Genomic DNA, 24,556 nt, shown 5'->3' on the forward strand with positions numbered 1-24,556 from the left:
TTTTGAATGATAAGAAAATTATGAAAAAATTGATAGGTCAAAGTTACGATGGCGCAGCTGTTATGTCAGGTGATTCACATGGACTGCAAGCAAAAATTAGAGACGTCAATCCTTCTGCACTTTATATTCATTGTTTTGCCCACAAGTTAAATCTTATATTATTAAAATCTTGCAGCAAAATTAAAGAATGTAAGGTTTTTTTTGCAACTTTATCTGGTTTAGCCAGTTTTTTTAGTACATCATCTAAGCGTACAGCAGAATTTGATAAATATGTTAAAAAAAGATTACCACGAGTAGGCCCAACAAGATGGGAATACAATGGTCGGCTGGTTCAAACAGTTTTCAATTATTTGAAGGATCTAGTCGTTTTTTTGAAAGTATGATTGATGAAGAATCTGATATTGTTTGAGATAATGATGTTCTAATAACATCTCGTGGCTATTTAAATATATTATATGATGCAAATCTTCTAATTTTGTTATATTTTTTTCAAGAAGTTTTTCCAGAATCTGATTTATTATTTGATATACTTCAAACTAAAATTAACGATGTATCATATTGTCTTAAAAGTATTAACGATTTCAGAAATTCAATTAAATCTAACATAGAAAACTTTGATGTTTTTTGGAGAAATTTAAATGTAAAGGAAAATATTGAAGACAATTTAGATAAAAAACGCTAATACAAGAGAATTTTATAAAAATTTGATAATTATAATAATAGATACTATAATCAATGAAATTGATTTTCGGTTTGATACATTAAAAAATATCAAATTCGTCGAATTGTTAGATATTAGTAAATTTCAAAAATATTTAATCAAAATTTCCCAAATTATTTATTAGACAATTTAAATGACACTTATTCTCAATTTTTCGACTTACACAAGCTGGAAACTGAATTAAAGGTAGTGTTTCGTGACGATGAATTTAGAAAGAGAAAAAATGTTTATGAAATACTTGAATTTTTAATTAATACCGATTTGATGAAAATTTTTAAAGAGTTTTTTAAATTATGCAAATTCATTTTAACTTTGGCTGCAACAACAGCAAGTGCAGAACGGGGGTTTTCATCTTTAAAAATAATCAAATCTTATTGTAGAAACAGAATGAGTCAAAATCGCTTATCGAATCTAGCTTTGATTTCTATTAAAAAAAATTATTGAAAAATTTAAAATCTAGTAATAACTTTTATAATTCAGTACTTGATCATTTTACTCAAAAACAAAGACGAATTCCGCTTATTTATAAATCTTAATTTTTTATGGTTTGACTAATAAATAAAATAAAAAATTTTTTTGATTACTTCCCTAGTAGTAAACTTGACGCCTCGTCACTGCAGTTTTTACTTGTAATTTTTATTTAATTATTGGTATGATAAATAATTGGTGTTATGAACAAGTCAAAACATTTTTCTGCAATCTACTTTTTTCCCAACTCCTGGCACATGAATTATTAAATTTTTTGAGGAGTTTTTATTCTTTGATTAGGAAAATCTTTCCATTTAGTAATCTTATTTTTTGCGGATTTTAAAGAGAAATATACTATGATAAATGATCACATATTTACCAAAATAATATTTAAGTCTATTGTATATTTCAATTAACATATTTTCTTCGTCTAATTCAGTTCAGAGTAAAGTAAAAATTTGTTCAATACCTCAATTTAATTATATATAAATGAAATCCTACTTATGTACTATTTTTAGGGTTGAGCTGCCACTTTATAGATAGGAAATGGGAGATGAAGTTATTGTTATTAGATATAGTACCATTTACTGAGTCACATTCTGGTGAAAATATATATTTAGTTTTCTCAAATTATAAAAAATTATAATATCGATATAAGTTGTTGTCACAACGACAAGATTGTCATTGTGCATCAAAACCTAAATATAAAAATAGAAAACAAATATATATATATATAAAAGGAAATTAATAATAAATAGGAATTACGAAATCATAAAATCAACTTTAATTCTTTATTCAAAATTATAATAGTAAAAATCATAAAAAAATAAAATAAAATATAATTAAAAAAATTAATAATTTAAAAAAAAAAAAGATTATTTATATCGTAAAAATTTGCCTTTTTATACTCTTTTATAACTATTCAAATATAATCTTTTTATCACGCGTTATAACAATAAATCCTCAAAAATTCTTTATGCAAATTCCATAAAGTACAACAAAATCCAAAAGAAATCTTTATGCAAATTCTAACATTCACAACACCTCCCTACTTAAATTAGACCCAACATTCTGCGAATGATCAATCTTCTTTCGATCTCGACTTATTCTTCTTAATTTTTGCTGTCTTCTAAGTTCTAACGAAGGCTTTGTCGCTTGAAATTTTTGAACTCTATCTGTCGCTTGTCACCCTGGGAAATGATCAGCTTTTTATCTCTGTAGGCCACTGACGAACTTGATAAACGCTTGTTTTCCACGATCCAATCTTGATGAACGATTATCGATGCCATCCAGTTTCATCGTAGCTTGCTTGTTTTCTATCATTCTCTTGTAATCCACGATTAGCTTTTTATCTCGATAAACGATTGGTCTGCGATAAACGATGGTTTTCACGAATTCTTGTTCCTATGATTGTCGATTTCCATATCTTAGACTCAAGTCTCGATAATAATTGGCTATTATTGATCCGCGATTAACGATTGTAGCATAACGTTTTCACCCTCTTTTCTATCAATTTGCTTGTTTTCCCCCTTTCTCTTGTAATTGCTTGGTTGTTGCCTCTAATTCTTGTAATCGTATCTATCTTTCAGACCTTCGGGTCTTCTACGACAGTTTGCCCTTGCTGAGATATCGGGTAATCACATCTAATCTACTTCTACCTAAAATAATCTATTTAAATAACTTCTGAAATATTTTATCACTTTCTTATATTTATTCTCAAATATAAACTACCTAATACAAATATACTATTAAAATATATAATTATACCAACCTTATCCTAATGTCTACATTTATCTCCTCTAAACTAATTCTGCCTTTAATAAATGGCGTAAATTATACTAAATCTTAAATTTATAACACGTAGCAAAATATAATAAATTATATAAATATATCAAATTCTATCACCCCTCTCCCCTTAATGAAGCCTAGACCCATATTTTCATTGAAAAATTTACTAGTACTCATCCTTTAGCTATTGATCCCATCTTCTTTTCAGCCATGTCTATACTAAATTTATATCTAAAAATACTATTCTAAAATATATATCAAAACCTATCTCTTTAAAAAAATTATCATTGTGTATTTATTTCCTCATGTACTCTTTGACACTCAGTCTTTAAAAAAAACTGCTGACATATATAAATCTCTTTTCATACATACGTTGTTGAGAAATCAATGACCTATCATAAAAGTTTTCATACTTACGTTTATGAACAACCTCTTAATTCTAATCACTATGGTTTTCACCCCACGTCTTTGAAGAACTTATGAAATCTAATCATTATAATTTTTCGCACAACCGTTGTTGAAAACTGATATGTATATTTCTAAAGCATGTTTTTCCTTTTGTATTATTAGAATAATATTGTATAATTCTTCTTAAATTCAAAATAAAAATCCGATCTCAAATTGAGCTCGATTGCGGCATAAATTTTCTAATGACGAAAAGCCAATTCTCTCTATGAAGATTTTTTGGTTAATCTACAACCTAATATACTAATTCACATTAATCCTTGAGGCTGTTTTATCTCTCGCAGCCCTTAAAATAAAAGTTAAACGTAAATCTTCAATAAGAATTTAATCAACTATTTCCTAACAATAAAGTTATATTCTAATCTTATTCACCGAATTTTTTAATTATTATATCTCAGCAACCTATTAGTTAAATATTAACTTTCGCAATTTATGTTTCTATTTCTTTGTCAAAGTTATTTCTAGTGATCACTTGATAATAATTCTAAAATCTAAAATATCATAGTCTTTATTAGTTTCAAAATTCCATTGGTTTTTAGTTTACCAGTAACTTCTAAATATAAAATTCCTAATTATCACCTTTAAATAACTAAACACAATTATCTCTATCTACTATGAATGTTACCTTTGTCTTTAATTTTAGATTTTATATTCCTACATAAACATAATCTTAACAACATAATTTTTCCTTTTCATCTTTATTTACATATTTTTCTTACGTTCTTCTGGAATTTTTTTTTTGTATTAGAATACAGTTTGACACATCTCCTTGTTGTCCCACCGGTCACAGACTGAAGGTTGTAAAGGGCCGGTCTCCTCCGCTCTCCAACACCATTGTCACAACGACAAGATTGTCATTGTGCATCAAAACCTAAATATAAAAATAGAAAACAAATATATATATAAAAAGGAAATTAATATTAATTAGGAATCACGAAATCATAAAATCAACTTTAATTCTTTATTCAAAATTATAATAGTAAAAATCATAAAAAAATAAAATAAAATAAAATATAATTAAAAAAATTAATAATTTAAAAAAAACAAAGATTATTTATATCGTAAAAATTTGCCTTTTTATACTCTTTTATAACTATTCAAATATAATCTTTTTATCACGCGTTATAACAATAAATCCTCAAAAATTCTTTATGCAAATTCCATAAAGTACAACAAAATCCAAAAGAAATCTTTATGCAAATTCTAACATTCACAACAGTTGTGATAATGCAAACTCGAATACAACTATAATATAAACACCCAACTTGTAAAATTTTACATGTACGATGTTTTGCAACATACTCAATTTAGTAGTACATGAAATACTCAAGAAAGTTACAGTAAATTATTAAAATTAAGAAGAATCATTAAGGCTATTCGTAATTCCTTATAAAGACAAATATTATGAAAAATATATGCTATTCCTTACTTTCCCCGATGAATATCTAAAATTAAAATTAGACATATCCATAAGTTGGAATAGCTGTTATAGCTGATGGATTTCTTTGAGTATCAACGGTTTCTTTAACTTGTGCCATGACCTGGTTATAAATAACTGCTTATGACTTAAGTGATTTTTCTTTGACGGCATCTTTTAACTTTTGAATGGTTTTTAGATGAATATATTTCTCCTCAGTATATCTGAACATTAAAAATTACGCCATTAATATATTCATTAGCTATACAATTTCTGTGGCTACAAGTTATTATAAACTAGTAGATAGCCCGTCAAAAATGACGGAGAATGAGAGTTTTATTCGTTTTTTTAAGAAAGATGCTACCTATTATTTAAAAATCATATCCAATTTATATTATTTTTAAACCCCCCCCCCCCCCACCACCTCTCCACTTAGGTCAAGTCCAACCAATGTCATTGAGTCCATCCCATTAGGACTAAGAGTGGAAACATTTTTAAATGAGCTTTTACCCAATATCAAAATTCTTTGTAAATATATTACTGATTACATAAGACTAACATTTAACATTTAAAAATTTCAAGCCAGGTCCAAGCTCATAATATTTGGAAAAAATTTCCAAGCGTCCAAGACCTTATAATTTTTAAAAAAATTTCTCAAGCCTAGCTCAACCCATAATAATTTTGAAAATTTTTTCCTAGCCCGGCCCATAATAATTTGTAAAAGATATTCCCAAGTCAGGTGCAAGCAAATATTAATCTTGATGAATATTTTCCAAGCCCAGTCCAACCCATATTAATTTTCAAAACTTTTTCCCAAACTTGAGTCTGAGTCTAATTTTCGGCTCAAAAACTGGCTGAGTTTAGGGCTAAGCTGGCTTGACTTAGTTTTTTAACAACACTAGTTGTGGCTGATTTTATATTTAATTTTTTATAATTAAAGCTGTGAATTCATACTATAAAAAAAAAATTAAAGAGCATACCAATTCCATTTCGGTTTGTCCTGAAGTCCTGAAAGGTTTGGAAAATACTAGTTGAGATTAACATTATAAAATCAAGACAAGATATTTTTTATTTAAAAATTTTTCTTTAATTCTGAAGAGCTTCTTTATAGAATTTTTGCAGTTGTTTAACTTGATAAATTGTTTCATATTTAAGTTTAGTTCCATAACATCTTTTATGGTTTTATAATACCATAAAGATTTATATTTTGTGTATTCTTTTATATTATAAGTGTAGAGCCATGTAATATAATGTAATGGCATCCTAGATTATAGTCCGAGTTCCTAATGATGTGAGCTAGGAATTGAATACGACGTTTCTTTAATGTAATATAAATTGGAGTGTGTTTTGATATTCTCCATAAATTATTATTAGATATTACTTTTGGGTAAAAGATGCCATATATAGTTCGGAGGCAGTTATTTATGAATGATTGTCGTCTTCTATTTTCTTCTTTATTAATTTCCCATAAGCCCCCACCAAATAATATTATAGAAATTATAGTAGAGTTGAAAATTCTTAGCCTGGTGTATACAGAAATCTTTTTCGTTTTCCAAATTTTCATATATTTATAAAACGCTCCTCTCGCTTTTTGTATTCTAATTTTCAATTCTTCTTTACAGCGTCCTTTATTGTCAAGCATAACTCCTAAATATTTTATTTTATCTACAATCTTAATCACATTTCCTCCAATTGTAAAATTTAAATTTTGAGTAGCATTTGGGGAAGGAAGAATAAAAGTTTTATTAAAGTTTATTTTTAGACACAATCTCAAACTTAATGTTTCTAATAAGTATAGCATATTTTTTGTTTCTTCAACACTTGTAGATACTATGGCGATATCATCAGCATAAGATATTATTCGATTTAGAATTAACTTTAAAGTAATTATATTCGTTGTATAGATTAACCATAATGACTTTTAAGTGATTGGCGGATCATCCAACGCCTATGCATCGCATTTTAGCTGCACGAATATTCATCATATGTAAAGAGTAGAATAAGAAAAATATGGAAGGGAACAGAGATATTACAGAAGATATTGACGAAGATACCAAATTAAGCATCGTATTGAACGTTAACAAATTTCTTAAGAATGAGGATGTTAAATGTTAATTTTTAATCTTTTTACTCTTTTGATGAATTATTTAGTGTCATTCCCATCTTCATTACTAAGTTATGAAAGAAGATTTGTTCACAAAATATGCAAAATACTAGGATTAAAATCGAAAAGCATAGGGTAATGATTTTTGAATTGGTAGATGAATTATAAAATTAGGAAAGGACCAAACAAATATGTTTTATGTGTTAAAGATGAAAACCTTCTTATAATAGATGAGCCTACAACATTTGAATTGTCACAACAAACATTAATACAAATTTCACAGTTTATTTTAAATTTTCCATTGGGCCATAAAGAGAGATTAGATCTATTATTACGAACTGAAAAATTTGGAAATCCACCTCCTGAAGGTATATAAATTTAGCAATGCAATTAACTCTTTCCCACTAATATAGAAGTGGACAGAAACAAAGCTGTAGGACGTATCAATATAGGTTTAGCACTCATACCTAATTGTAATAGCTCTAATTATGGACTGGAAGATATAAATTTATATAAAGATGATATTTTAAATTCTTTAAACAACAATCAAGTTACCATAATATCAGCACCTATAGCTAGTGGTAAAACTACTCAGGTATGCAAAGTTATACATGCAATATGAGCCTAATTTATAATATTTTTAAAAAATTATTTCAGAATGAATATTTATTTGTAAGAAATATATAGTTTTAGTTACAAAGGATTTGGAAACTAGTTAATATTTGATATAAAAGTTTATAATTTATATTAGAGGTCAAAAAATTTTGGGTGTGGAAAATCTGTGCAAAATATTTCCCCAACCTTCTTTTTTGGACTTTTTTTTGATAGGCTTTTTAATAATTACATAGAATTAGATAAAATTTTAGATGATATATCGAAGTAGGTAATATTAAATATATTAATAAAATAACACTAGATTGTTTGTTGCAAATAAGAAATCAAGTAATATTAAAAAATTACAATTTAATATATTTTATTGAATGGTTTGCTTTTGTTGTTGAAGAAGAGAAACTTTTATTATGTGAGCACAAATATGTAAACAACATTTTTTATATTTTGTTCTCATCCAATTTAATCATCATAAAAAAATAATAGAATGTCAATATCCCTATTTTTCCATTCTTTTGACTAAATTCTTATTTAAAACAAGCATTTATTAAAAAAATAATTTTTACATTAAACTTATGATTTTTCACTAAAAATTAGCTGAATATCTATTATTTAAAGAAAATTATAAATAAATTTACTTGCTCAAAATAATTTTGTGCAACATATAAAAATTTCTTTTATCTTTGAGACATCATGGCTAAGCAAGGATTTATATATTCATTTATTTTAATATTTATATTCTTTTTTTCATCATTTGTTTCAAATGTTATTTATAAAAATAAATATTCATCAGAAAAATCCTTCAAAGTGCCAACAAATTCATGCGATTTACATTTTTTAATTAATATTTTTAATATCAATGAACAAATTTCCTTTTAGTTTTTTAAGATATTACAATGGTCATTTCAAAAAATAAAATGATTTAATGTTATTCTTTTAAACTTCCTTTATTAAAAGAATTTGATTTTATATTATTTTTCAAAACTTATAAAGCAAAATAATCCCCATAAAAATATGGGGTATCATCGTGTCATTACAGAGAAACCATTACAGAGAAAAAAATTATAGAGAAACTTTTACAGAGGAGAATGTCTATAGATAATTATTTTATATAGAATTATTTTAAAGAGAATGTATTTTACAGAGAAATTTTTATAGAGAAAACAATTATAGAGAATGTCATTTATAGAGAATGATTTTACAGAGAATGTATTTTACAGAGAAATTTTTATAGACAATGATTTTATAGAGAATGTCATTTATAGAGAATGATTTTACAGAGAAGGATTTTACAGAGAATGATTTTATAGAGAATGTATTTTATAAAGAATTTTATTTAAAGAATATGATTATTTATATAAAATGTTATATCTATATAATATATAACATTTTTGTGTAACTATTACTTAGGCTCTACATAATCGAAAAGATTACAATATTTGATATAATATTGAATATTAGAATTAGTGATCTACATTGGGTCTAATTTTTCAAGCCCTGACCAGAATTTTTTTTAAGAAAATTTACTGGTCCGACACAAACTTATTTAAATATAGAAATTAATTTTTATAATTAATCAAAATAAATGACATATGTTATATAGCGTCTGGTTCTATAAATAAAATCAAATATTTTTACATAAAAAATTTATTATAAAATTGATAAATTTAATTATATTTAAAAAAATTTATAAAGCCTGACTAGGTTCGAATTTATTTAAAAATATTAGACCCAACTCGGTCCAAACTCGATTCATAAAATTAATATATTTTTAGTATTTATATTCATGAATTCCTTCTGATGAGCCTGAAGATTTTCCTAATTTTTCCTTATTCAATTGGTCCTAAATTCCTCATTCTCTTATTGAGATAAAGAGGACTGGTATCAAAACCAGGAAATTCCAAAGCTAAGCTAATTAAATAATTATATTTTTTATTCTTATATATTTATACCTGGAACCAATAACAGTTAAATGTTCCATAACAATAATAGTTTTTTTTATGGTCAGGATGTTCTTGATTCCAAATAAGTTCATCAGGTTCCAACATTTCTGCAAACCTTTTAGTGATAACATCATTCCATGTCCTAAAAATATCATTTAATAATTATTCTTACAATATAGAAGATGTAATGTTATCCATTTTATCACTTCAAAATTTAAAAAGTTTCACAAAACGCAAGCAAGTTTGTCTTTTAAAAAATAATTTAAAATGGAAAACGCAAATGTTCTCAATTTAAAATGCATTATTTGCGTTTTGAAACGCTGCGTTGCAACATGTGCGCACTATCATTACAACATTACATTTTTTAAATTATTCTTTTTGATTTTCGAATTGAACAAAATAGAAAAAATTATATTTACATATTTTGTGCTCTTATAAAAATAATTTATGCTCAAAAACAACGACAAACGCTTTGTATGCAAATTTCATCACAAATTGATTTAATAAAATTAATGTGTATGAGGGGTTAGTGGGGTGGAGCAACCACCTCCTATAGTAATTGATTTTTATACCCCCCCCCCCCCCCCGCCCTACTTCAAATGTTATAATCTCAAAATCATAATCAATATTTTTTTAAAGCCTCCAAAATATATTTTAGAGCATTGCAAGTCTCACAAGAAGCAAGCCCGTATAATTTTCATCCAAAACACGCGTTTGAACGTGGTAACGTCAGCGGAATATATGGCTGCAAGTTTGAACGAAAAGGTGGGACAGACTGCTGGATATCAGATCCGATTAGAGAGCAAGTAAATTTAATTCATGAGAAATGACAGTGAGAAAGATAGAAAAATATATTTAGGAATGAAAGAAAGAAAGTTAATCAATTGCTAGGGAAAAAGCAAATGATGAGCAAGTTTAAATCAATCATTTTCTCATTAGAATGTCTTATAATGATATAAGGAATAGCTATGTCATTGTATGCCAAAGGCGATAATGAATATAGAAAAGATGTTCATTTATTTTCTACATTTAGACCTATATATAGATGAATGCAGGAAAAGTAAATAAATAAAAGATAGAAGTGAGAAATATAAATGCTTTTCTAAAAAATACATTTTAATAGTTCTTATCAGAGACCTGTAGATGTACCATTTGCACAGCCCTGCCCGGAAATTTTTTAAAAATAAAATACATTTTATTTTTAATTATTATAGTTGATAATGGCTATTTAAAATATTTGGCCTGGCCTGGGTATTTTTTCAAAAAATTTATTTATGCTGGGCTTAGGGCCGAGTCTGCAGGCCGCTGATTTTTATTTAATTAAAAATAACTAATAACATTTCTGAAATTATTTTATTTATGATTGCTTCATAGCCCAATAGGCTAGTTACCTCTCTTATCCCCTTTTTCCATTTCCCGCCATCAAGCCTTTTCCATTTGTTATGATCGATTCTTTTATTTGTATATCTTCATCCCATTCATTAAAATCAAACTCATATTTGCGTTTTATAATTATTTCAATGATACAGAGTTTCGCCGACCACCATATTGACTTACTGCACACCATGGGTATTTTTAAGGAATTTGATCAGTTCCGATCCAGAACTTTCAAGGATAACGCATATCATCATAGTAAATTTTTCTTAGCTTTGACTTGAAATTATAAAATATATATCTTTTAAATTACAGAGCAGGAATAAACGTAAAAATATTTCAAATATTGTTTTATAAAACTTAACACATAAATAACCTATTGATCACTTGGTTACCCACCTTCTTATAAATAGACTATTATTAATGGTCAAAAAAAGTTGCAAATCTCTGAGTATAACATTTTATTTAACCGGATAGAATATGATATATGTAAGTAATAGATTTTTAACTAGTGACTTTACAAATCACATTCACAGGAAATTGTTAATTTGGGAAATGGAAAATACGTAAATGAATAAGTGAAATGTGCTAGATGAAAATGACATGTGTTTCTGATTGACATTTCGATGAAGCAAAATAATTATAGAGGATATTTTTTTAATGTTTAATTTTCGGGCCTTGGGTTCAGCTTCGGGGGCTGCCTCTTACAGTATGATAGGAGCCCGAGGATAAAGTTTTCAATGTCCCAGTGGACAACCCATGCAGGGCTCTGGAGGGGGGCACATTTTGGGGCACATACCAAGTGATGATATGTTATTGTATTTAACTCTTGCTTAATTCATTTTTTCACTGAATTATATAATATTAAATATCAGGACGATATAAATGACAGGGTTAAATGTGTGGACCTAATATTGATATACATGAAGTTATGCTTCTTGCCCAAGCACAAGAATATTAAACTACTGCTCAACACGGGCCCTTCTTCTCATTTGGAAAATCTTATAGCACAATATTTTAATTTGGCTAACATATCCACTCACATTGTCAAAAGTAATATTTAAAAATAATTTATTTTTTTATGTATGTTGGTATATTAAAAAATTTTCTTTTTATAAAATACAAAATGGTGGCCCCAGGTTTAAAAACAATTGTTAAATCCTCCTACCACAAATTTTGGCTCGCTTTACTCCGAGTTTTTGAAAAATATTTTTAGGTTCAGCCTAGGTCCCTTTTTTAAAATCATTTTATGGCATGGTCTAGGCTATTAAAACTAAACCTATAAAAATCTAAATTTATTTTACAAAAATTCGCCTCAGTTTCTGGTTGGTTTGTAATTTTTAAATTTATTTTTAACACCCCGGGTTTTTTGAATAATATCATTTCACGGTTTGTGCAGACTTTAAAGGTATTTGCTTACAACAATATATCTTTTTATAATATTGTTAAGAAACGACACTTCTATAATGCATGAGTAAAATCAGATTTTTTTAATATTGACTATTATAATCATCATTTCTCTTTTATCTCTATCAGGCCTTTTACATGCATACACACACATACAGAATAATTTTTTGATTGTTGCTTTTTAAAATTTTTCAAAAATTTTCTTGTTAAATTTAAAAATGGAGATCAAGGAATTACCCCTCTCCTATTAAGTCTAAATACAGAATTTCAAACTAAATTTAAAATGATTATTTGTAGTTGCTCCACGTGATCAAGCGAAAGTAGATGTGCTAGAATACTATTTGGAGGATACATTGAAATAGTAAATTTTTTTTTATTGATATTTATCCAAATCATTGCACTTAATAAATTCTAAAAAAATCATTATATTTAGAAAGCCGTTTTAGTAATAAAAGTTAATGATTTATCTGCAGAATTTTATTTACTTTTTGAATCTGAAAATAACACTTTATTTACCATTTTAAGATTGATGATAAAATTGAAGGTAAAAAAACTCTTAAAATATTGTATCCCAATTATCCGAATAAGAAGTGTAAATAATTTAATCTTTTATCTACGAAAGTAATTTAATTTATTAAATTTTATAAACCTAGTGTTGGTATATTGAACGAAGAAGCTGCCAGTTTCGAGAAGTCATGGATACCGAGTAAATTTTTGATATATATTTAATAAAATTAGCATAGTTTGCATTATTCATACATAATTAAATGTGATAGCTCTCTATTGACAAAGATACATTATATATTTATTAATAATATTTATATACATATTTATATTTAGACCTGTGCACCGATATCTTAATCAGTGGTGGTAATTTTTTCATTGTCGTTCGACAGTGCATAAAATTTTTTTTTATATAAATTAATGTATTATATTTTTTTATAATTTATTTGGGCTCTCTTTTCTTCATTTCTTAAATTATTTACTTTCTCACTCCAATTTAAATTTATGTATTTTCTCATTCTCAGAAATAGACTAAGGAATTGCATTTTTACTCAGATCAGAGTCACATAAACAACACATATATTAGTAATATTCTATTGATTTTTAATGTAACAAATTAAAATATAAATTTGGAATGCAAGCAAAATATAAAGTATGAAATATAATAAATGAGAATTCAGATTAGCAAAATTATAATTTTCATGAATAAATAGTATTTTATCAAGATTCGTGGGCCGTAAAGGAGTCCTTTTGAGTATAAATTCAGCAATGGAAAAAATTCTTTCACTGGGTTTACTGGTTGCAGGTATACAATTAACCTTCCTAGCTAAATTAACAAGCCTAGGAAGTTCCAGTCCCTTTTTCTTCCAAAAGGTTAATGCATCCTCTTCTGGGATATTATGTTGGTTGTGCAAAATATGACTACTTGTTCTAGATTACTAATGTTGTTATAATAGATGCTTGGAAGGGAATGTTTACGAGCTATTTTAGCTATATAAGAAATGGATGTTTGCCGCCCATTATCTTCAACTTGAATCTATCATTGTGCATTTCTATCATGTTCTAAAAGTTTTAAATGTTTAATTAAATTGCAATGATGTCGTAGAATTAGAATTTAAATATTCTGAAACAATTTTAAGATTTTGAAATCTGCGATCAAGTAGAGTCGCTAATCTATTGATTTGTTTATGGGTTTCTATTTCACTGCGAAATAATCCTAAGTTTATTGTCGATCTTTTTTGGGTTGAAAGAAATTTTACCGACTCTCGGAATGAATTTAATACTGTGTAAAGCTCATCAATCATATTCCATTCATTATTAAAGAGTTTTAAAGATTCTTTTCTTATAGAACATTATAAGAATTTTGTTTACACTATAAATACTTTCTAGCATAATTAATATGTTGTGCCAGCGGGTAGGGCAATTTAATTTTAAAGATTTTGCATTAATTAGATTAGTTGGTGCAATGCCATTTCTATTATCCGCCTCATCAGACATATCAAAATGGTCATCAAGGTATGAATCAGAATCATCATTATCCAAGATATGACCTGTCTCATAAATTGACTGCAGAGATTTACGATGATTAGCCTTAATTTCATATTACCAAATCAGCTACTCGATATCGGAGGGCTGAAATAATTTCTCCAAATTTTTATGAGAATATCAATTCTGGCAACTTTTTTATGCCATTAACTGTAACCAAATTATGAAGTTCATGCCCTAAGCATAAATGATGCTCATAATTCCCCAATCTGACGCTTCTTTTGACATTGGCCCCAGCATCAGTTACCATTTGTATTATTTTGACTTTTAAATGGAACTCTTCTTTAATACTACAATATGGTTTACCAGTATGCTTTTGTGTCACATTTCTAGTTGTCAGGGTAAAATATTTTAAATCAAAATTTTTATCTAAATGATGAAGACTTGAACTTGAATGTGATATAATTTCGACGCTGGAAATGATCGGTCAATAAATCAAATGTGATAGAACAGAATTTTGGTCCTGAATCAATCAGATTTAAAATATGCTCCTTTATAGATAAATAAACATCATCTAATGCAGCCCGACTAATGGTTGTCTTATTAGGCAATTCTGACGAGGAATCAATTATCATATATTTCTATTTTTTTAATTAATATTTTAAAAATCATTTTATTTAAATTTTAAACTTTTAGAAAATCAGTCATCCCTTTATTGTTTATAGAATTAAATGGCATTAAATCTAAGCAGCACATCAAAACATAATTTCGCCCTATTAGATTTCATATTTATTTTATACATTAGAAAGATATTTAAAGAGCTAGAATGGAACAAATAAATAGTTTTGAACTTTCAATATAAAGTTTTACATAATTAATGTAATAAATTATATATTAAGTTCATACATTAAAAAGATAAATTAGAGCTGACAATAAACAAAAAAATTTAGTTGTTTTGAACTTTCAAAATAAAGCTTATTAAAATTAATTTAACAAACCAGTTCAAAATTTAAAATGAATAATAATAAACAATAATTCTAACCTAAGAGCCATTTTTTATCTTTTATATTGTTGTTACATTTTGGTGTTGGCTTTAAACACATTTTTAGACTTGAATGGATTTTTTATTATTAATTTTTTCTGATATTTTATGAACATTAAGTGCCGAAAAAGATTACTTGTACTTATATTTTTACTAAAACATTTTATTTCATAACTAAAATGTAAATTATATATAAATATAAGTCTAAAATTAAAATTTACTGTGAAAATGGATTATGTTTATCCGAATCTTTCTCATCTTTTTTCCCCAATTTTAGGCAAGGTTCACAATAAATTTAATCAGGCATTATTATGCTTTTCTTATTTTCATTCTTCAAAATAAGATTTCCAAAGTACCCCCAGACATAACTTGATTTATGATTGATTAGTAGAGAAAGTCGTTATTTCATAATTGCATATAGTGTGATTTAAAACGTTCAAGTCCATAAAAATTATTAATATGTATTGTTTGTGGGATGTAGGAATAAATGTAAATGACATCACTATTCTAATATGTATAGCAATAAAATACAATTTATTTTTTATTAATGTTAATGTTCATATTTAAATAATGATAATTGGGATATGGAATCTCGTGGGATTCGGAATCCCAACGTGGGGATTCGAGATCTTGAATCCCCACGTTTTTTTTGGAATCTTTTTTTTTTAAATTAAATATTTTAGCTTTATATAAAAATTTTAATATTTGGAGAATTTCTTAAGAATTTAATAAAATCTTTCTTTCTTTCTTATTACTTTAAGTGATCTTTCTTTATTACTTTCTTTCCTAAAATTTTTTATTTTAATATTTGGAGAATTTCTTATGAATTTAATAATCATCTGTCTGTATACATTTTAATACAATATTTCAATTTAATGAATAAAATTGACTCGTTTATTACTATATTTCGATATTTTTATTTTGTATAAATTTCAATAATATATTTCAATTTATTTCGAATTAACCCTTTCCAACAAAGGTTAAAAAAATCACTTAAACTTTAAAGATGTGGTCTATTTTACCCCTAATAAATACAAAATTTAATATTTTATGCTAATTTTCCTAAAATTGCTTAGATTTTAAGACTATATTTCAATTTAATGAATAAAATTGACTCATTAATACTATATTTATTTAAAATAACATAAAAAAAATAACAAAAAAAATAATATACCCGACTTAAGCAATAACTCATATTTTAATTTTTCTTTCTTTCTTATTACTTTCCTAAAATTTTTGAAAAAAATATTCACAAAAACAACAAAAAAAAATTGAAAAAACGAAAAAAAACAACTTTTTTTTAAATCTAGCTATTTTTTTATATAATAAAAATAAACTTAAACTCTGACTTAAGAAAACCCATATTTTAATTTTTCTTTCTTTCTTATTACTTTCCTAAAATTTTTGAAAAAAAATATTCACAAAAACAAACAAAAAAAAATTGGAAATACGAAAAAAAACAACTTTTTTTTTAAATCTAGCTATTTTTTTTTATATAATAAAAATAAACTTAAACTCTATTCATTTTTTCCCTTTAACTAATAAAAATAAACTTAAACTCTATTCATTTTTCCCTTTAACTAATAAAAATAAACTTAAACTCTATTCATTTTTCCCTTTAACCCCCTTTTATCTTTAATAATTTATTTTATCATATAAATGGAATTTCATCAAAACTCATTTTTTTAAAAAAAAATCCCCGAGCACAGATTCGTGGTTCAGACCCATATATTTTAAGTAATTTCTTATTGAACTTATTATAGATATAAATATATGGTTATTAGTTATCAATCGATAATTAAGACATATTGAATAGGCAACAAGCCAAGCGATACCTCGCGATGGAGATGCTATTATTGGGGGGGGGGGGGGTCAGGACTAATTTTATGTATCAAATACGCCTAATTCTACTTTAATATGGTGTATAAATATATTTTTATTTATTAAAAAAATTTTTTAATTTAATCTTAATTTTCTTTCTCCTGTTTTTATAAGTCAAACCCTTATTCGAAATATATATTTTTCTATTAAATTTGTTTTTATTTCTAAAATAAAATAATATACTTTTTTGTCAATTTTTGCCGTCTAGTTTTTATTTTCTTTATTTGTTATATAATAAACTAATTAATATAAATTTTCAAAAAGGATAAAAATCATAAATATTTTCGCATGAATATATATTTTAAAAAAATCGGAATTAAAAAATAAATTATTTATTACAAAATTATTTAATGATACATGACATTTATTTGAACATTTAAGATTGTTCTTGTAACATTCGCATCTTTTGTTCATGCAACCCATTTTGCAATTACATAACGACGTTTTCCCATAGTTTGTAACACTTCGGGAGGCTCCTAAATATTGTTAGCAGTTTAAATAAATAATTAATATATTTTATATAGATGAATTAATTTGAGGAGTATGTTACTATAATAAAAAAAGCTTAAATTACCTATGATTGATATATCTTTGTCGGGAACTTCAAAATCATTTAATTTTATCGTTTTATACAGACTAGAGGCAATAAACGGTGTTGAAATTCTTCCAGCACACGTAACCTACCCATATTTTATTTTTTTCAATTTTTAATATTTTCCCTACTAAATTTTTAGGACAGATATTAGTTCTATCTGTCCTATGGATAGGTAATAATACGTGATCACCTAAGATTAGGTTATTTTCTCCAATTATTTGAGAGTAAATTATGTTTTGACGCCCTCGATCATTTAAATATGAAATAAAAGAAGGGGCCCTTTTTAAAATATTAGAAATACTATTCCCAATATTATTGGTAGCACAACTATTTTTCCATAAATTGTCCATAATATTATTAGTAGTCCTTATTCAAAAAATGTTGGCAACAAAATTATATGGAAAAATAGTTGTGCTACCAATAATATTGTTGGGATTCCGAATCCCACGAGATTCCATATCCCAATACGACATATATATAATTAAACAGCATTCTAAAAATTATACACGCCACGCCGCCACCATAAAAAAATCGGCGGCGAGCCGGCTCGCGCATATGATATCAATCGGTGGCTGTTTCGGCGTGAGTCGGTGGTGCACAGGTCTAAATTTATTTTAGCTATATAGTTTAAAAAACGAATATGGTTTGTTATAAAGGTTACTGTTCATTTGAGGTTCGGTTAGGTTTCTACTGGGGAAAATTAAGATAAGGTTCATTAGATTTTTCTAAATATTGTTTATAAAATTAATAAAATCTTAAGGATGTAAAAAAGAAGTTATTCACCTTTGTAACTCCAGTAAAAAGTAAGTGCCTCAATTTTTAATGAAATTTTAAGGCTATATTTTTGGACCTATTTGTAGGAACAATGGCCATCGAAAGGTTGAAACAATTTTTAGCTATCCCGTGCGATACACAATTGGATCCGGTTGTCATAGAATACCTTGCTAATACTATCCCTCGTCTCAACGAACATCTGGCTAATAACAGTAATGGTGGTCAGGAATCTATAGTACAGATACTATGATATTTAGAATACCCCCCCCCCCCCTTCTGCTTGAAATCTCCAAAAGTGCATCATCATGTTCTATTTTGGATTTATCTATAGTCGTTCATACAATTTTTTTTAACAAGTTTGGGTTTCTATAGCTGTGTAACATATTTTTTTGAAGAATGGAGGAATGTAACATGAGTCGTACGCCTATGTGTAAGATAGGATAGAACATCAATTATATGAGGTATGGCGTTTTGTTCCTTATATATATAACCAAGGAATTTGATCATGCGTTTTTCTAAGCTAAGTTGTGTTTGTATCGAATACCATGACACTACTCTCGAACTTTTGTCTAAAAGAGAGCTCAACTTATAAGTAGCTCAAGTTTAAAAAAGATAGGGCTGGGCTCAGGCTTAAAAAAATATCGAGCTGAGTGGGCTTAAGAGATTTATTATATACAAAATAAAATAAAATCAGGGATCTAAACCTAACTGGTACCTAAACCGTAATGATTTTCTATTCGAACCTAAACCATCGCTGAAATGTCTTTGAACTGGTTCTAGCCTCAGATTTTTGTGCTTATAAAAGAATATGTATTACTAAATAATTTATATCCTAATTGTTTTAATATTATCAATCAATTTTGATAAGTGTTAGTAACAACTAGAGATAAATTAAATCCAATTTAAATTATTTACATATAGTTTTATAAATGATACATCAAAACGTAATACTGATGAAGGGTACTACGGAGCAAATCTTGAGCGTCACATAAAAAGAAACCTCCTTTAGAACTCAATAAAATTAACAAAATATCACAACAAATAAAATATAAAATATAATTCGAATGAAGGTTTGTATACCAAAGTGTTTCAAACAATTTTTAGAGGTTTGAACCAACCCGATTTTTTATTATTTCCGAACCTAACCTTGAACCGTTATTTTTATCCGAACCCTGAGCCAAACCTATATTTCTTTCAGTTCGGGTCCCTAGATAAAATGGTAATTTATTTCTTGCGATTCGGAAAAATAATTAGTGATCGTTATTTTAACTTTATGAAAAATGCGTTTAATTTAATAATTTCGCGCTGGACTCAGGCTTAGAATAAAGATATCAAGGGTTATCAGATTTCTTTTTTTATCACCTGTATAATTTGATATTTTACTTAAATAGTGAAGATCAAATTTAAAAAAAATTATTTATGTATCAATAATTAACGAGAAATGAAAGAGGGCCAATTAGCAAACGAAAGAATAAATGTTTATTTGATTGGGAGAATGTTTCGAATATTGTGCATCAATTACTTTGTCTATCTATTTCATACCTAATTATACTATTTAAATTTTTTTATACAACTTATAAAACCTTTTCAGGAATTGGACAAATATATAGATAAAAGTCTGGAAGAGGTCTGGCTCCTAGAATGGCTCATATTACATTATCACAACGATGTCTCTAATACAGACCCCAGACCCGATAGCAACCTCAGCATCTTAAAGACTAATTATGGCAGTTCTGGCGACTACTACAAAAATGGTCAAGTTATAATGAGGGGAAAGTATATGGAGGCTCTTATAGACCTGCTCCCTCATTACGGGATCGATGGTAAATAGTATTATACAGTTTTTCGAAGAGCTAATTCAAATATTATTAAAAATAGTATTTAATTTTTTTTAAAGCTCGCTTTTCAAGTGAACCAGAACGAAGACCCGTTTTTAAAAATAGGTTCGGTACCCGATCTTGTATTTGATCCGATCCGTTTATTATGCAAATTATGTAATATGTCATTATTTTTTATTCCCCTTTAAAGTGATAAATCAATGCCATACTTCCCTCGATTGCAACGCGTTCATGCTTTCGGCTGCTTTGGGCCTCAATCATTGTTTGACAAAGATTTTCTTTCACCTAAATCTCTCCAACCCTAACATCAATAGTAAAAAGAATATAGGAATTTATTTACACCCTGTTTCAATAATTTTGTCACGAATAATTGATTGAAAATTTTCTCTTTTTTTATTTCAAAAATTTTTGTATTTACTCTCTTAATTGAAATAAACAATTCCATATTATATACTCTTCCGCATCTTATAGGTGCAATTTAAACTCAATTATACATTGGAATTTATTTATTAATGAAAAAACAATTATATTTCGGAATTTATTTATTAATGAAAATGAATTAATCATTCTTTTCTATATTCACGAGAAAAAATTGAAGTTGTATTCTTAAATTAAAACAATTATTGATGTTTGTGACATGATAATTTTCTTTAAATATTTTTCCCTATGTAATTACGAAAAATCTTGAGATGGAGTATTATAAAAGTATTACAAGATTGGCAAATTTGGTTTTCATTATACAGGTGAGTGCAGGAGAAAAGGCTACTAAGCCTTGAGGCATTATGTAATTTTTTCACAATCCTAAAGACACCAGCCATATTTCCGGCGAAAACCTCGAGGCTGAAGTATCGGCTAACAAAGAGCGATTTACACACCATAACATTTTAAATGAATAAATGTATATTTAAAAAAAATGTATTTATAAGATAACAAGCTGGGCGACACATCGACTTTCAATGATGGCATGTGCGGGATAAATAGATTTTGCAAGCTTAATGGATGGACAGCACTGCATTGGGCTAAACATTTTAATAGGACGCATAGTGTGGCACTCATCAATACGTTTTAGTTGAGTTTAATCTGTTAATTTTTTTTTCACGGAAAAAATGCATAATTTTTTTAAAATGCTTAGTTGTTATTAACAGTGTTAAAGTATCGTGATATTGAATTCGATATAACCCCAATCACTAAAAAAAATTTACCTTTAAATAACAGGATATTAGAATATTATTTTCGTTCAAAAACTAAATTTGTACACTTTGATAATGAATTACGGAAATAATATAGAATAAATATGTACAAATTTTTCTGGGCAAAAACAAAAATACCAAGGACTTAAATTTAAAAGTAATGGGCAAAAAATAATATAGAATGGCATACATTAAATTTTTATATTTATTGATACGTAATAAATTATATGAAAAAAAACACATTTACAAAGTCCAAATCAAAAAATTAAAAAAAGTATTTTATCCCTTTTATTCAAGCACGACTATAAAAGGCTTTATTTTGTGGTATACACGCTGTACAAATGAAATATAAAGAATTAAATAAGGTATTAATGTCTACGAGGTGTTTTGAACTCGATTACAAACAATAATGAGAATAAAGGAAGGAATGATCAAATTGTTTTCTTATTATAAATCACAATATTTGTTCAATAAAACAGTCAAATAGCCGGTATTTCTCCTTTCGAAGAAACGCGGCTTTTGTTGGATACCGCAACCGCGATTAACGCCTCGGGAAATACTAATGGCGAAAACAATCCCGAGATCACCTCGTCCACGCTCAAGGCCAAAGAAATACCTTACAAAGATCAAAATATCTTGCTCAATCAGCTCAGCCTTTTATTTTACGAGAAATGTTTTGCATCGCGAAACAGGGACCAGCTCCGTATTTACCAAGATGTCTTGATAGCCTTGTTGCTCAAATTGGTGTTAAATCAGGACATGGCTCAAAATTCCAATTTAGCGGGGAAAGGAGAAGGGGATGCAACCAAAATCAACGAGGGTATGAACTAAATAAGTTACGATTATGGGTTTTAATTTACGTGAATCTGCAAGATTTGACCCAAACCGGCGCTATAATTTTTAAACGATTTTTTCCATCAGGACCCGAAAGATTTTTCTTATGCGAGTTTGGATGAAATTATGGCAGAGCCTGTTGTATAATTTTTTGTTTTTTTCCGGGTCATGCAGATCTATATCAGGAATTATATTTTGGTTTACGCTGATAATATTTAAAAAATAATAAAATGGGTATTAAATTAATATTTAAAAAAATATAATCCCCAATTCTTAAAAAAAATCTTTTTTCCAAATTTCTTCATCGGTTATAATATAATTTGATATTTGATTCAACAGCTCGCCACATCCTCTTGTTTCTACCCACGTTCGATGATATATCAAGATTTAAAGATGTCATTCTCACGCATGACTTATTTTCGAGACTCATTTCCGATCACATGTTATTCGATTTTTTTAAAACATTTAACATAATATTTATTAAAAAATTTCTTCCAAAAAAAGTATCACCTTCATATCTCCCGCCCCTTTAAGTAGACCCCCCCCCAACCGCTGAAATCTTTAAAAAAAGTGCTCCGTTCCATATATAAAGTTTCAATCGAATATGACCAAAACATATTGCCTTGCCCATCTTAAGGATATTTCATATACACATTTCATTGATAGGGAGTTATGGAATCACGAGAGTAAGTTAAATTCAATTGATTTCAGCATGGGCCACTGAACTAATTTAACAGGCATTGATATAAAATTGTCTTTAAATACCTAATCTAATAATGAACATAAGACACAATTAAAAATTAAGTTATCATTACTAGTGGTGTTTTATATATATATCCTCCCCCCCACCCTCCATCATTAAATTAAGTGTTAGAATATTTGTGATGTACGCGGACATGCATCCTACCGACCTCAAGCAAATATACTCCGCTGCTAAATCTAATTATATCAAAATCGTAAGTTTTGACTAAAAATTATTATAATATATAAATAGTTTATTTACGTTTATTTACTATTTTCTCATGTTTTCTTTCTTTTTAAAAAAAATCAAACTTTGTCAATGTTATGTTAATTTAGATTGATATTATCAGAATAAAATGAATCAAATCATTTAAAAGAAATATAAAGATATAATTATTAAAATAATTTATTAAGCTATTAAGCATGTGCAATATCTTCTTAATATTAGATTAGATGTTATTGGTAATTAACTCTTAGTTCATGAAAAGGGATATTATCTGCTGGATCAGGCGCGTATCCAAAGGGGGGGGGTCCTCCCTAGCAATAATTTTTGAAAAAAATATACAAGGTTTTCTTGAATTATTAATTGCAAGGCATTCAATTTCAAATAGGTTATATTTCTATTTGAAATTTTAGCAAAAAGTAAAAATTAATATAAATATATCTTCCCTGTGTAATATTTCATCATCCACATGAAAATTTAAAGTATATTTTCTTACATTTTTTGAAACCTTAAATATTAATTACATGATAATTTAGCAACCATAAAATTCTTCTTAATTTATCTCTTCTAATAACTATGATTAGGTAATATTTCTAGAGTGTATAAAATGTTCAGATATCTAAAGAGACAGAATTTGCTGAATATAATTTCTATAATTCAAAATGTTTAGAAAAAAAGCATTTTATAAAAAAAAGTGAAAAGATAAAATTATAATATAAGCAAAGGCCTACAATAAGTAGGCCTAAAAATCTCTAATAAAATTTATGGTGGAAAATACGCCCGAAAATTTTTTTTAAAGGCCCGGGCCCTGCAAATGATACCTCTGCAGGTTTGTATAAAATATATATCGCTTTATTTTTATACAATGCATATATTCTTGTTTAGTCTAATACAACTTTTTACTATTTATTATATTGGGAAGGTGGGGGGGGGGCTCATTTATTTTTCTTATTTTATTTTTTTAATTGGCATCTTTCCTGAGGCAATCTATACTTTATAATATAATATTGAAATGTTGATAAATATATAGTTATAATTATTTTTCTTGGAAATATCTTATAACGAAGATTTTGTCTACGGAAATCGGTGAAACAATATTGCCACTCAACGATATTTCGTACGTAATTGACACGGGATTGGTCGAAAAGGTTAT

General features: G+C 27.2%; 1 protein-coding gene across 2 annotated transcripts in view; it reads left to right on the top strand.

Annotated features, from left to right (window-relative positions):
- The first annotated feature begins 6,819 nt into the window (after positions 1-6,819).
- The window catches only part of LOC135928401 (3'-5' RNA helicase YTHDC2-like), a 34,146-nt gene continuing 16,409 nt past the window's right edge, over positions 6,820-24,556 (top strand). Inside the window, exons 1-17 of one of the 2 annotated variants that reach the window (XM_065464856.1) lie at positions 6,820-6,969; positions 7,011-7,098; positions 7,138-7,331; positions 7,377-7,558; positions 10,155-10,321; positions 11,045-11,147; positions 11,765-11,942; positions 12,594-12,657; positions 12,950-13,002; positions 18,664-18,812; positions 20,169-20,400; positions 20,606-20,728; positions 21,342-21,483; positions 22,085-22,425; positions 22,779-22,881; positions 23,308-23,395; positions 24,471-24,551. In XM_065464856.1, the coding sequence (XP_065320928.1) occupies positions 6,870-6,969; positions 7,011-7,098; positions 7,138-7,331; positions 7,377-7,558; positions 10,155-10,321; positions 11,045-11,147; positions 11,765-11,942; positions 12,594-12,657; positions 12,950-13,002; positions 18,664-18,812; positions 20,169-20,400; positions 20,606-20,728; positions 21,342-21,483; positions 22,085-22,425; positions 22,779-22,881; positions 23,308-23,395; positions 24,471-24,551 (2,388 nt within the window). In that variant the 5' untranslated portion in view covers positions 6,820-6,869. Of the gene's footprint in view, positions 6,970-7,010; positions 7,099-7,137; positions 7,332-7,376; positions 7,559-10,154; positions 10,322-11,044; positions 11,148-11,764; positions 11,943-12,593; positions 12,658-12,949; positions 13,003-18,663; positions 18,813-20,168; positions 20,401-20,605; positions 20,729-21,341; positions 21,484-22,084; positions 22,426-22,778; positions 22,882-23,307; positions 23,396-24,470; positions 24,552-24,556 lie in introns of those variants that run through there. The other variant, XM_065464857.1, reaches the window with a different exon arrangement.

The sequence above is a fragment of the Gordionus sp. m RMFG-2023 genome, chromosome 4 (genome assembly GCF_954871325.1).
Source record: "Gordionus sp. m RMFG-2023 chromosome 4, tfGorSpeb1-WG-v2, whole genome shotgun sequence".
Lineage (NCBI taxonomy): Eukaryota > Metazoa > Nematomorpha > Gordioida > Chordodea > Parachordodidae > Gordionus > Gordionus sp. m RMFG-2023.